The 14,509-nt window shown below is 43.7% G+C and overlaps 1 protein-coding gene across 3 annotated transcripts in view; it reads right to left on the reverse strand.

Annotated features, from left to right (window-relative positions):
• The window catches only part of SEC14L1 (SEC14 like lipid binding 1), a 56,944-nt gene that overhangs the window by 13,776 nt on the left and 28,659 nt on the right, over nucleotides 1–14,509 (reverse strand). For all 3 annotated transcript variants that reach the window (XM_025468125.3, XM_049113889.1, XM_025468126.3), the window contains 5 exons: nucleotides 6,771–6,920; nucleotides 6,520–6,651; nucleotides 4,642–4,770; nucleotides 3,345–3,579; nucleotides 1,981–2,090 (listed from right to left, as the gene is read on the reverse strand). In XM_025468125.3, the coding sequence (XP_025323910.1) occupies nucleotides 1,981–2,090; nucleotides 3,345–3,579; nucleotides 4,642–4,770; nucleotides 6,520–6,651; nucleotides 6,771–6,920 (756 nt within the window). The remainder of the gene's footprint in view (nucleotides 1–1,980; nucleotides 2,091–3,344; nucleotides 3,580–4,641; nucleotides 4,771–6,519; nucleotides 6,652–6,770; nucleotides 6,921–14,509) is intronic.

Genomic DNA, 14,509 nt, shown 5'->3' on the forward strand with positions numbered 1-14,509 from the left:
AGAGCGAAGGCATAAATCTGTTAAACATCAGACGCTTCAATTCACTGAACTGATTTACGATTATGATCTGTGTGCACTTTTTTTTTTTAAGATTTTATTTATTTATTCTTGAGAGACACAGAGAGAGAGAGGCAGAGACACAGGCAGAGGGAGAAGCAGGCTCCATGCAGGGAGCCTGAAGTGGAACTCGATCTCGGGACTCCAGGATCACGCCCTGGGCCGAAAGCAGGTGCTAAACCGCTGAGCCACCCAGGGATCCCCGTGTGCACTTTTCCACACTTAACAGTACACTAGTGCAAAACTTAGAATACAGAAGTGTTGTTGATTTTGGCAGCGGTGGTGGCATTCCTAACACACACCTTTTCTAAAGTCTGTTATTGGATAAGCTGACTTCTCTGAGTGAAAAACATGCCCAAAACTGCGTCCGTGTGTCATCCGGCCTGGCCATCTTCCTCTGCAGCCACAAGATCACTGACGCACGCAGCTGGTCCACAGGGGACGGGAAGGTGGTACGAGGGGAGCCTGCCAACTAACCCCTCACTGAGAGAGCAACTCATGGCACAGAGATGGGGTCGAAAGGACCACCATCAAACGTGGTGAAGAATGTGGTTCTGGAACCAAAGGGCCTGGCTTGCTGGAAGGCCTCGGGCAAGGTACTTGTGCTCTGTGCCTGTTTCCTCACAGGATAAAAATATCACCACCTCAGAGAGCTGCTGGGAGGACTTCTCTTTTTTTAAACATTTTATTTATTTATTCGTGATAGACACACAGAGAGAGTCAGAGACACAGGCAGAGGGAGAAGCAGACTCCATGCAGGGAGCCTGATGTGGGACTCGATCCCAGAACTCCAGAATCACGCCCTGGGCCAAAGGCAGGCATGGTACTGCTGAGCCACCCTGATGTCCCTGGGAGGACTTCTTAAAGATCGCAAGTGTCTAGGACACAGTGAGTGCCCAACAAATGACCACCATCATTACCATGGTTGTGCTCTTGACAAGCAACACTTAACAGTCCTCAGGATGTGGCTCCAGTGACCCAGGCGGACAGAACAGAGAGTGGGCCGACTCCATACAATCCCAGCTTTCCTTTACTAAATGATGCCAGTACCAAGTGGACATGCCAGTCTGCCTGCACTACTAGCCCCCATTAGCATGAGGATTATTAGAAAAACCTGATTCCTTAACGAGGCTAAAGTTCTACCAAAAACCTCAAAATGAAAGTTCAAACATTTCTGGTCTTGGAATAACCTATGAACTCCTTCCAAAGCTTCTGAAAATTAAAATATCTGAATACTTGGGGTCGCCCAGGTGGCTTGGTTGGTTGAGCATCTGACTCTTGGTTTTGGCTCAGGTCATGACGTTGGACACATGAGATGGAGCCACACATCCGTCTCCAAACTCAGCGGGGAGCATGCTGGATATTCTCTTTTTTTCTCTCTCTACCCCTCCCCCTGCTCTTTCTAAATAAAAAAATCTCTGAAAAAATGTCTGAATACTTGGAATATAATATTGCTTTGTAATTTGGCATGTAACTGGTTTTTTGTTTGTTTGTTTGTTTTTTTATTTTTATGATAGTCACAGAGAGAGAGAGAGGCAGAGACACAGGCAGAGGGAGAAGCAGGCTCCATGCACCGGGAGCCCGATGTGGGATTCGATCCCGGGTCTCCAGGATCGCGCCCTGGGCCAAAGGCAGGCGCCAAACCGCTGCACCACCCAGGGATCCCCACATGTAACTGTTTTTAAGTGAGACCCTCCTCTGGTAAACCTAGAACAACACAGCTAATTATATGTGGAAGGGCATCCCAACTTGCCATGAGGGACTCAGATGCCACACACACAAATACAGATGCAGTGACTCTGGGACTGGGAGGGACGTCCCCAGCTATGACAACTGGGGACATTTACTCTGAGTAACTACGAACGGGACCAGGGTCCAGAGTTCCACAGACAACACCAATGCACACGGGGTGCCGGTCCTCACTTTGCCCTTGTGGGTTTCCTGGAGCCACTGGCGAAGCCGGATCAAGCAGCTCTCCTGTAGTGGGGTCAAGTCGCCCAGGTACCTCTTGATGTAGTCCGCATCTAGTTTGTCTGGAATACAAGTTACACGACGACATTTACAACAAAGAACACTAGAACATGAGGGCTTCCAAAGTCATCCCGCTCAGTGAAGTGAAGTATGGTCCCTGAGTTGCAGAACTCAACAATACCACAGGGATGGCAGAGCTAAGCCAGCCCCCTCGAGACCCTCCCTCAGTGATAGTTTGTGAGATCAAATCACTGAGCAAACCCCAGGTCAAGCTACTGATTCAAGTATATTCACTGACCACCCTGTGGTCAACTCTATTTGCAAAATCTCAACACTATTCATGTAGAAAAAAATCTGTAACAGCTATTTTAGTGGCTATTTTAATTCAATCTTATATAAAGAGGACCTACGTGACATAAAACTAGGAAATAAAACAAGCATGTGGATTTAAACCTACTCTGAATAGAGCTACTGTGCTCCAGAACACAAGAAATCTTCATGATAGGTACCATAAATACAGCAACATCCATAAGGTGGAAAAATAAAATGTGTCCCCAAACCAATTAAAATATCTGCCACCTGCTATCTACTGGATGGCTAACAAATGGCACAGTTTAGCTACAGAGAGGAAAGCATGGAAGAAGTAGCAGCAATACTTTAACAAAACTTATGGGTGATAGAATTTTCTTGTGCGGTTTACAACAGGCATCGCTCAGAGAAATAAGAGGTGTGTGTGTGTGTTTAACACACATGAAAGGCAGCACAGCACAAGCTAAAAGCAGACCCTGGAGCCAATTGCCTCAGCTCAATCCCAGCACCACGACTTGCCAGCTGTGAGACTCTGCAAGTTAACTCAGTTCCTCTGGGCCCCAGTTAACTCACATATAGAATGAGGGCAATAAGCACTTCGTACCTAAAAGGAACCACTGTTAAGTGAATAAATATTCATAAAGTGCTTACAACAGGGCCTAGCACATACTAAGCATAAAGTGATGGCGATACAATTGTGTTAAGAGGGTTAGTTGCCACCTTTCATTCACTAAAGATGTCTCAATTAAAATAAATGAAACACATCTCCTGGTTTCAAGAATAGAATAACTTGATGTAACCCTTGCTGCCCATTAAAATAATTAAACGTTTCTTCATTTTAAGAAAAAAATAAAATATGTTCTATAAGGCAGAGGAAAAGAGACCGTAACAAAATGATCTCTATATGTCCTCAGGAAACAAGAATGGGCAGAGGAGGCAGGGGAGAAAGGACTCCATGTAATGCCCCAGCCTTGCTCACAGGACAGACAAGTCACTTTCCGACCCACCATCAGGGGTCCCTGCCACAGGCTCGGGCGGCCCGGTGGGGGTGCCAAGGGCCTCACTGGCCAGCCCCTCTGCCTGGGCAGTGTCTGGAACCACAACAGCCAAGGACGCGGCTTGTTTCTTGCATGATGAGGAGGTCTCTGAGGAGGGAGCAATGGAAGGTGGAGTCCAGCGGGGCACGAATGTTATGCCTTCTTCTTCCAACTGACGAAGGTAGTATTCAATTATTTCTTTTCCCTTTAAAACAAAACCGATTTTAAAGTCAGTATATATTCAACATTCAAATTATTCATCACTCACAGGTTTTAAAACACTAATAAAAACTTAATTGCTATAGCATAAATCTACAAAAAGAAAACTGAATTGCCTTTGTCTTTTTGTTTTTCATATTTTACTTCGTCTTCTCCAAACATTTAGCAAATATCTAAAAAGACAAATTTTTATGACTAATTAAAAGCACCAATTTATCACACTTGTACTTAATATGTGTTTTGTGTCTCAATCCAAATTCTTTACAACATCCTGAAAATAAAACAAGCCTTCAAAAAGCACTCAAAAATCCCACATGGATACATTTCACAACCAAATTCCACACCAACACTGAGCAGCAGTATAAAAACGAGAAGGAAAGTGGGGTGGGTGCCTGGGTGGCTCTGTCAGTTGAGCAGCTGACTCTTGATTTCAGCTCAGGTCATGATCTCAGGGTCATGAGATCGAGTCCCTCATCAGGCCCCACACTCAACAGAGAGTCTGCTTGAGATTTTCTCTCTTCTCCTTCTGTACGTCCCCCACATACTCACACATGCTCTCTCTCTCCCTTCTCCTCTCCCCACCTCCCAAATAAATAATAAATCTTTTTTTAAAAAATGAGAAGGAAAGTTTTTCCATGGAAGGTGAACTTAATAATCCAAGGCCTGGGGAACCCCAAAGAGATCCCCAGCAATTGCCTCCTCATGAAGTACCTCCTGCCCACAGACCCTGAGGTGGCAGCAGGGGGTGCTATCAACTGGCTGTTCCCGCCTAAGCCACCCCACCCCAATTTCCCAGCGATTTTAAGCAGAGAGTACCACGGCCAGTGGCTACATGCTCCTCCTTACCTCCACTGGCCACCAGCATCATCTGAACACCCATCCACCCCTACAACTCCCTGGAACACGAGGCCTGGGGAAAAACCAAAGCATTTCCTTGTCTTGAAATGGCCGGTATCCCTGACTAGTCCATTTCTGAGAACACTGCCAGCTCGGAGCATCTCAGAGGCTACTGCCTCCCCTTCTCCATAAAATCCCAAGCTGGACTCACTTTTTTAATGTTGCTGGTATATTGTTTCATTGCAATTTTTTCAACTGTACTTTCAAAACCAAAGAAAGATTTAATATCTAAACTTGCAGACTGTTCAAAACAGGTCCAATCTTCATTTTCAGGGTGAACCTGCAGATAAATCAGAAATCATTCCCATTAACTATGCTGACAACTGATAAGGTCATTTGTTTGCTCCTCAATCAACTCGTAACTGAAGAAAACATGTTATTTTACTAACAATGTTATTATCGTGAAAGCACCAGATGGAAAAATTATACAGAGAGGTATTATCATAAAAAGACCTAAATAATATTTCTAAGATACTCTAAAAAAAATTCTAAAAATGACTGTTAAAAGGAGAGCTTCTTTTTCATTCTTGATTCGTTTGTTTACCGCATTTATTGAGCAGTGTTCTCTATCATAAACGCAACGAAGATCCCTGCCCTATGAAGCTTACAGTCTGCAGGGGGAGAATGGCAGTTAGCCATAAACATAAGCGGTATAAATTCTGCCATTGTTGGAAGACAAGCACCGCGGGAAAAGGAAAGATGGAGCAGCTTCAAAGGACTGGGATGGGGGTGGGGGGCAGCGGAATTAAATAGGGTGTTCAGGCTGGCTTCATCCAGAAGGGCAGATGTGAGCACAGACTGGAGGAGGGGAGGGCGGGAGTCAAGCAGAGATCCGGAGGCACAGCGTTCCCGGCAGAGGGCACACTTGGAGCGGAGGTCCTTCGGGGAAGCGCGCCTCCGCACCCAATCAGGAAAAGCAAGATGGTGTGCAGGCTTGTGCACGAGGAAGCCAGGACAGCAGATGTGTGATTAAGAGAAAACACAGGGCCTTGTAAACCACTGGAAGGCCTCTGGGCTCCTCCTCTGAGTGAAATGCAGTAGTGCTGTAGAAAGTAGGACATGATCTGATACCTTTAAGAGGACCACTTTGGATTCAGTGCTGAGGACAGGTCGTAGGAAGCTAAAGGAGAAGCAGAGAGACCCTACGAGATTCTTCTAATAATCTGGTAATAGAAGTTATTGAAGATGGTGTGGCACATAAGCAGCCTGATCTTAGAGGTACACATTACAGGCATTACCCCTTCCCAACGTCTGCATTCCACAACTTTGCTTTTACAAAAGATCTATATTTGTACCTGGCTTTGCTAGCCAAAAGAAATCCAAAGAGGATTTCTGCTTTTAGGAAAAAGGGCAAAAGGGAAAACAGCATTCACTATTTGCTTGCAAAAGCCGTTACAGAGGCAGCTCGTAAGCTCCACAAGCCTTGAGAGTAGCACCAGCGCCCTCTGGCAGAGCCACACTCAGCATCTCAACATCAGGACTTCGGAGTTTAGAACTGTGTCTGTGCATCTGAGCTTTATCTCATTTTGTTCATCTGTTAGCAAGATGTGTCCTAAGGTCTCAGAAAAGCCTAAAGAGATTATTTTTTTGAGGCTACAAATGCTTAAAAAAATTCCACATAAATTCATGGTAATTTGCTGCTTTGCTTTGTCCCATTTCAGTGTATGCCAAGGGTTCAGAGGAACGCTCTACTTTCAGACAGTGGAGGAAAACGGTATCTTGGGTCCTTCCATAAATACTTCTCAAGTGTTAGAGTGGCACCAGAGAGGAAAGGACATATTAAGGTAACATTTAATGACAAATCAAAGCATCACTAGGCTCCCTTAACTGCTATGACAACGTAATCCATTCTGCAGTAAACCACACCTGCCACACTGCTAATCCCACCAACAAGAAATGAGTGACAATATATGATGGAGAGTTGCCATCTGAGACAAGGCAGTGCACTGGGTAAAGTGGTGGCCAAGCAACTCCCTGGAGCACATGCTGGCCCACGCCTGCATCTCTCCCACAAATGCCAGTTACTCACAGTGTAGCAGCAGTGCTCATTGATGATGACGCGATTAGAAAAGGTCTCATTATGGGCCTCAATGTGCAAGGTACGTTCCCGAGAATTCAATGAGTTCTTCTGGACAAAATAAACATAATCAACTCCTGCAATCTTTAAAAAACAAAATAAAGAGGAAAAAAAGGGCTTGTTATTAACAAGTACAAGAGAGGCTATGAACGTTAAGTTTGTCTAGTTTGGGGATGGTCTTTCTAAGGTGTCCCTGCAGGTACCTTTTTCAGCAGCCGTGGTGCATCTATGTCCAGCTTACAGCGCCTTTCTATAACGTGAATAGCCCCATCTTCACTCTTGAACTCATTCACAGTGTCACTGTCCACAAACATTGGAATCAAAGGACATGTAGGAAACCTCCTTTCATAGGCCTACGAATAAATTTTTTTATAAAGAAATTGAACAAAGATGCAATCTGACAGTTTGCATTTGATATTCTCCCTGGAATGAAAGCATCTCTTAATATATGTCAACATGTTACATCAGAGCCATCTCTGTCTTTACATTGCAAGCTTTCAAAAGAAAGAAAAAAGACATTCTATGCTCATGGATTGGAAGACTCAATGCAGTAAAGATGTCAACTCTCTCCATATGGATATAGAGGTTTAACATAATTCCTGCAAAATCCCAGCAATGCTTATTTTTTTTAAGCTACACAAAAGATTATTTTAAAATTGGTATGGAAAGGTGGAAGAACTAAAATAGCTACAACAATTTTGAAAAAGAGACACCTGGGTGGCTCAGTGGTTGAGTGTCTACCTTTGGCTCAGGGCGTGACCCCGGTCCAGGGATCGAGTCCCACATCGGGCTCCCTGCAGGGAGTGTGCTTCTCCCTCTGAGTCTCTGCCTCTCTCTCTCTAGGTCTCTCATGAATAAATAAATACAATCTTCAAAAAAAATCTTTTTGAAAAAGACTAAATTGGGAAGAATTACTCTATGTGGTATGGTGGTGATCCAGGCTACTGGTACTGGCAGAGAGAGATACACAGAGATCAATAGGACAGAGTAGAGAGCCATAAATGGACTCTAACAAATATGCCCAACTGATTTTTGACAGAAGGTGCAAAAGTAATTCAATGGAAGATGTACAGCCATTTTTTCCAACAAATATTACTGGAGAAATTGCACAATGACAGGGGGAAAAAAAGGACCTCAACCTGAGCCACACACCTTATACACAAATTAACTCAAAATGGACCAAGGACTTAACCATTTTTGTAACATTCTTGAAATGACACCACTACAGGGGCACCTGGGTGGCTGTTGGTTGAGCATCCAGCTCTTGGTTTCCATTCAGGTCATCTCAGGGTCATGGAATTGAGCCCTCTGTTGGGCTCCAAGCTCAGCACTGAGTCTGCTTGAGATTCATTCTCATTTTCTTTCTTTCTCTCTCTCTCTCTCTCTCACCCCCCACCCCCACTGCCCCTCTGCTCAAATAAATGAATAAAATCTTTCTTTAAAAAAAGATTTTATTTATTTATTCATGAGAGAGACAGAGAGAGAGAGAGAGACGCAGAGACACAGGCAGAGGGAGAAGCAGGCTCCATGCAGGGAACCCGACGTGGGAGTCAATCCTGGGTCTCCAGGATCACGCCCTGGGCTGAAGGTGGCACTAAACCGCTGAGTCACCCAGGCTGCCCTAAATGAATAAAATCTTAAAAAAAAAAAAAAAAAAAAAAAGACACCACTATAGAAATGCAGAATAGGTCAGTGGCTGCTGGGGGGAAAGACAAGGCAGGGATGTAAGAGTGTAAAGAAAGATACTTGGGAAATGTTCTGTATCTTCACTGTATCAACATCAGTATCCTGGTTCCAAATATGTACTACAGTTTCCCAAAATGCTGCCACTGGGGGAAAATGGTTAAAGAGCACATGGCATCTCTCCATATGATTCCTTGTGAATAATGTATTATTAATATATTGTCAATCTTCAATTATCTCAAAATAAAAAAAACAATTAAAAAAAGAAAGTTTCACTTGCTATATAATTCATCCAAACTTTTAGAAAAATGCACTCAGGCACTTGACTGAGTCACTGTATAGTGTGTGGTGTGATCTGGGAAGACAACTTCGCTAAAGACCCTATTAAATTCACACTAAAACCTAAGCCACCCAGCAGCTCACAGGAATGTGTGAGCAGGAAAACATGGAACCCAGAATGACAAGTCCTGGGCTATAAGAAAGAGCATAAAAAAGAAGCTTGGGGCTGGGCTCAGCAGTTCATGGAGCTGATGCTCCTATTAAAGTGACAGACAGGGGATCCCTGGGTGGCGCAGCGGTTTGGCGCCTGCCTTTGGCCCAGGGCGCCATCCTGGAGACCCGGGATCGAATCCCACGTCGGGCTCCCTGTGCATGGGAGCCTGCTTCTCCCTCTGCCTGTGTCTCTGCCTCTCTCTCTCTCTCTTTATGACTATCATAAATAAATAAAAAAATTTAAAAAAATATAAAATAAAGTGACAGACATCACTCCTCCATCAAATCCTAAAAATGGGGGGAAGGGGCTGACTTTCCATCTTAATCACAACCAAGCACAGATTTAAGAAGAAATGTATGCTGTTAAAAAGATTAATGAAAATCTGAAAGCAACACAGATTGCTCTGCTTTTACCTCTAACAAGGAGCCAGGAGTTCTGGGGCACCACCATACTAGAAAATACTGCCTATCATGGAGAAGTTTCCTGATGTTCCCTGTGAACAGGCTTGAAGTCTCAACAGAATACTCAGATCACAAGAGCTGCACTGAAGATCCCATAAAGCACCAGAGCAACCTATTAATCCCTCCACCTGGTTTTCACTAATCCCACTCCAAGTGATCGTAGATTCTCTGGTCCATAGCTCATCTCCCCTCCATAACATTGCAGGGTTATACCACTCTGAAAACCGTGGGCTGTGCTCTGGCTATCTATACATCTATACAAGATATCACACTAGGTAACACGGCAGGGAGGGGGAAATGAAGCAGACAGTTCAGGAAAGGGAGTCAGGGGAATACAAAAGCATGCCCTAAGAATAAGCAAGTGCATAAAGGCTTGAGGAGAAAGAGAACACCCTCAGCTTTGAAGAGTTGGTTTGGGAAGGCTTCATGGAAGAGGAAGCATTTACACCGGGCCTCAAAGCATGGGAAGGTCTGTTTATAGTCAGCAAGGAGGGGAGGGATTTCCAGGAAAGAGAACCAGGGCGCACAGCCTCACGGGAATGTCGGGGTGTGAACAGGGACCCAAAGCTGGTGGAAGAGAGAATGGTGGCCTGCAGTGGCACTGTGACATGGCATGTCCCTACTGAGCAGTGACCACATGGCCATGCGCTGAGGGTACAGTGCTGGCAGTCCTGGAGCTGACCTCCTCCACAGGGGATGGAGAAGGAGGAAACTCTACCATGGGACTAGGGTCGCCTTTTCAGGAAACTAATGACAGTCACACATAGGGCAGGCTGGAAGGGAGGCAAAATTTACGTGGTCACCAGGTGTATTTGATTTTTTTTTTTTTTTTTGTATTTGATTTTTTAAATGTTTTTGCTTTGGGAATTGAAAATATATTCTTCGTATTTATCTACTCCCCTCTTCCCCTCAAATGTATTCTGAATCCCATTACTGCTATAATCTTGATAAATCACACAGTATCTGTCTCTCAATGCATTTTAAATAAACAACATTTAAGAAGTTTATCCAACCACTCAGACGTTTAATACCACAGATAAGTCTCAAGGAGGACCTGAAATTTGTATTAAGCACTGTGCACATGAACAGTTCTAGAAAAAAATTTGCTATAATTTGTTCTACAGACACTGAAAACCATCTAAACTGATTTTTAAATTGTAATACATTAAAAAAATAAAGATAAAAAAATTGTAACACATTAAAAAACAAACAAACCTGGCTTTGTACATTCCAGCACTATGACATACCAAAAAACTGAGAACACTGCGGCTTCAAACAAAACAATTCTTTTTAGGTTACGTAAAGGGTAAAGCAAGCACTCACCAAGAAACAACCTAAGCTAGGGTCTCTCCTATTGAAGGACCTATTGAAACGGGGAAGCTGTTTCTCCCTCTGCCTGTGTCTCTGCCTCTTTCTGTCTCTCATGAATAAATAAATAAATAAAACCTTTACAAAAATAAAAATAAACCAACAAATTCAACTTTTTGTTTCTGTGCTCACTTCCCTGGGCCAATCTTTCAGAGATACATAAAGTCAATTAATTCTGCATACTGTTGGCATAGAAAACTCTTACTTTCCAGGGGTTTGGGGAAAAGGAAGACTGCAGAAAGCTGACATAATTTTAGTCTCTGAAACTGCTTACAGATACCAGACCCCAGGTTTTCAACACAAACTACAACCAATACAGTATTGCTACAGCCTCTGAAAAATAGAGACATTCCAATTGTATTAAAAACATTAATATATGTTCTAGTTTTATCCTTAGGAAAGGCCTAGAAGCAATGACCTCTCACAAGAAACCTGACATCTAGACCCTGGTTTCCTTTTAAGATTTTATTTATTTATTTGATAGACAGCTCACAAGCAGGGGGAACCGCAGGCAGAGGGAGAAGCAGGCTCCTCCCTCAGCCAGGAGCCCCACGCAGGACTCAATCCCAGGACCTTGAGATCATGACCTGAGCTAATGGCAGACACTTGACCGACTGAACCACCCAGGCGCCATGACCCTGGTTTCTAAATACCACTCCCTATCACAAACGAACATATGCATTGTGAAGAAGTGGCTGATTACAGGTCTAAAGGAAGAAGAGGTCGAGATAAATCTGAAGTACTTATCAAAAATTGAGGATGTGCTCAGTGACTGATGGGGACATGTCAAAAAGACACAGAAACCTGTCCAGAGAGGTTCCCTCCCCAACCCTGGGGTCATTTGAGAAAAAAAAGAGAAAGAGAAAAGATAGTAAAGCTTTCTAAACCACAGAGTGATACTCAAAAATGGGCAGGGGAGGAAATCTTACAGGCAAATGTCACTTAACCACAAGAGCAAATGACACAATTAGGAGAATCACAACTGTGCTAGTACCAATCCAGTCACCGGTTCAGACAAGGACCACCAAAGGGCACTGCAGGGCGTGGCTGTTGGAGGAGGTTATCACAGTCTCACATATCATCCTGCAGGTTACTAGTTACAAAGGGACAAAAGTGCCTTTACAATGGAAAGATCTAGTAGACATCACCTTGATCAAACAATTCAACTCAGGACGAACAATGGGACAGCCTGACAAGCTGATGTGACACAGTGGAAGCACACACAACCTATGCAGTCCTCACAACAAAATGGTGAACCCGAAGCTCATGAGGAAGCAATCTGACTAATCCAAGTTACAGAATATTATACAGAACCACCAGCCTGGACTCTTAAAAATAATTGAAAAATGCTGGTGCTTTGAAAGATGAACAGAGAACTATCTAGAATAAAGGCAATTAAAGAGACGGAGCCATCAACTGCTGCACTGGCTCTCTGATTGGAATAAGAATAGCTATACAGAATATTTAAGGAAATGTGACCATGCCTCACACATTAAATAATATCATTCTGTCAGTGTTAAGTTTCTCGGGTGTGATAATGATGACCGTTAAGGAGAATTTCTCTTAGACAATATACACATTATACTTAGGGCAGAAGTGTTTTGATAGACACAGCTTATTTTCAAATGGTTCTGCAAAATATATGTCGCATATGTGTATGTTTAGAAATAAAGCAAATGTGCTAATCTATCTAAGTGGAAATGTATACAGGTATTTACTATACTTCCTTGATTTTTTTAAAAATGGGATTTTCTCAAAAAAGAAGTTGCGGAAAGTATTTTTTTTGGGAGGGGGAGTATTAATAGGAGATGGTAACTTTAGGGGGAAGGGCCATATGGAAGCTAGCAGTGCTTTTGCATGTAACTGATTGAATATGACACTATCACATTTTATACATGAAAAGGTAGAAACCTGAGGTTTCCCCAGGCCTCAGCCCAAGGTGGAAGGCCGGATGTGGAGTCTACCAGAAACCTGGGCCTCTGCAGGTACAGGGGCCCCCTGCCCAGGCCTGACGCCGCAACTCTGAGGACATGTAGGCCCAGAGAGCGCTAGCTCCTGGCTGTTTAACAGAAGACAGCAATCTGGATTTCTATGTGAAGCTTCCCTATTTTTAAAACTTTGTTTGGGCCAATGAGCCCACATAAGCAGAACTTTGAGCCTTCCCTCTAAGAAGTCTCTCCAAGAGAAGTGAGCAAGAATCCAGGCTTCAGCTCACATGGAGTTCAAATGACCGCCTCAGGAGAACCGCAGGAATTTCTAAATGTCTTCTTTTTCGTGAACTATTGGCAATATTATCAAATCACTTCCTAATCACGTTCAGCATTTATCAAACACAAAAATCAAGAAAAGCTGAACAAAATTAACTGTTCTAGAAGGAAATCTCCAGAGAGGGAGAAGCATTCTTCTAGGTCTCTTCTTAAAAGTTTTATTTTAGCAAGAGAAAATAACTTTATAATCATTTGCTCACTCTTTTTGTTTAACATAGCAATTGTTTCAATAATAAAAACAAAACCAGGCCCTTATCCATTTGCCCCTGGGAGGAAAGCTGCCTTCTGGGTAACTTAGCTTCCTCCTACCTTCCTACACCCACTCTTCCTCTTTCAAAAAGGAGTTCTGAGCCTGTAATTTGGGAGCCTGGCAACAGTACTTTCAGTTTTTAACCAACCTTTAAGATGTCAGAAGCCTGTACTGTGCTAAAGAAAAACCATATTTTAGTGAAGACATTTCAACTTGAGAATTAATGAGCTTAACATTCTGCCAGGAAAACCCATTTAAAAGAAATTCCATTTAAAGAATCTACCTTTAAATTGAACTATGTTCATACACAATTTAGCCAACAAACCAAGCCAGCAGCTTTCCATACAACCACCTGGGTATCCTGTGGCACTGAACGTGACCATCAGACTCACTTAGAAACAGATCTGGTTTCACCCCAGAGAGAATCCATAAGTGAAAAAACTAAACATGACTTAAGTGTGTCTCAGAAGTTGCCAGTGCTCAAGGAAGTAAGTATAAAACTGATCAAGACCATATGGCAAACTGACCAACGTCCTTCAGAGTCAGGATTCCGTAATTCGGGGACTGCACAGTGACAGGTACATACAGAGGGCCTGCCACATACGGCAGTCCATTAAGATCCCAGAGAATGCAACAGTGCAAGGCACAGGGATGTGGCTTCAGAGGCAAGACATAAAAACATGTACTGTATTCAACAACAGAGGAGAGGACAGGGAGGAGGTGACAAGCGTCAAGGAACTGTACTGACCCTAAAACTGCCTGAGAGAGTCAGGGGGAAAGGGCTTCAGGATGGACAGTGAACGGCTTTACCCAGAAGTGCATCTGCCGAAGGGAACGTTCCTGGCGGGAGGAACAGCAGCGAGACGGAGAGGGAGCACAGCACGGACACACTGCAGGCCTGTTTACACCAGGCAGTGCTCTCAGAAGCTGGCCCAACGCAGGCGGGGGCTGCAGGCGGGGGCTCCATGCGGAGCTTCGGGCGCCTGGTCTGTGGCTGAAACTCAACAGCATGTGAACAGCTCAGCTGACCGTAGAGGTTAACAGTGTCACCCACCAGGGAACCCGAGGGCCCGGACACTGCACGTACTCACTAGTCGGCCCTTTGTGGGCTTCTGGAGTCTACCTCCACTACTACTTCCGTCTAGTCCACTAGCAAAGCGAGGTTCCAAATTACACACTGCTTGTGAATGCAAGTGTTCAGACTTCACGTATTTATAAAAACGTCCATTTTTTTAAAAAAATGTGAGCCCTTCTAAAGAAAAGTTATAAATCAGTTATTTCATTCATCCAAACACTTAATGACAACCCGACCAGATGAGCAATTTTCTTTTTTTTTTTTTTTTTTTTTTTTTTTTTCAGATGAGCAATTTTCAAATGAGCACGAGACCAGGAGCAAGTGAGCGAGGGTAGCACAGTGCAC

This window comes from Canis lupus, chromosome 9, assembly GCF_003254725.2.
Source record: "Canis lupus dingo isolate Sandy chromosome 9, ASM325472v2, whole genome shotgun sequence".
Classification (NCBI taxonomy): Eukaryota; Metazoa; Chordata; class Mammalia; order Carnivora; family Canidae; genus Canis; species Canis lupus.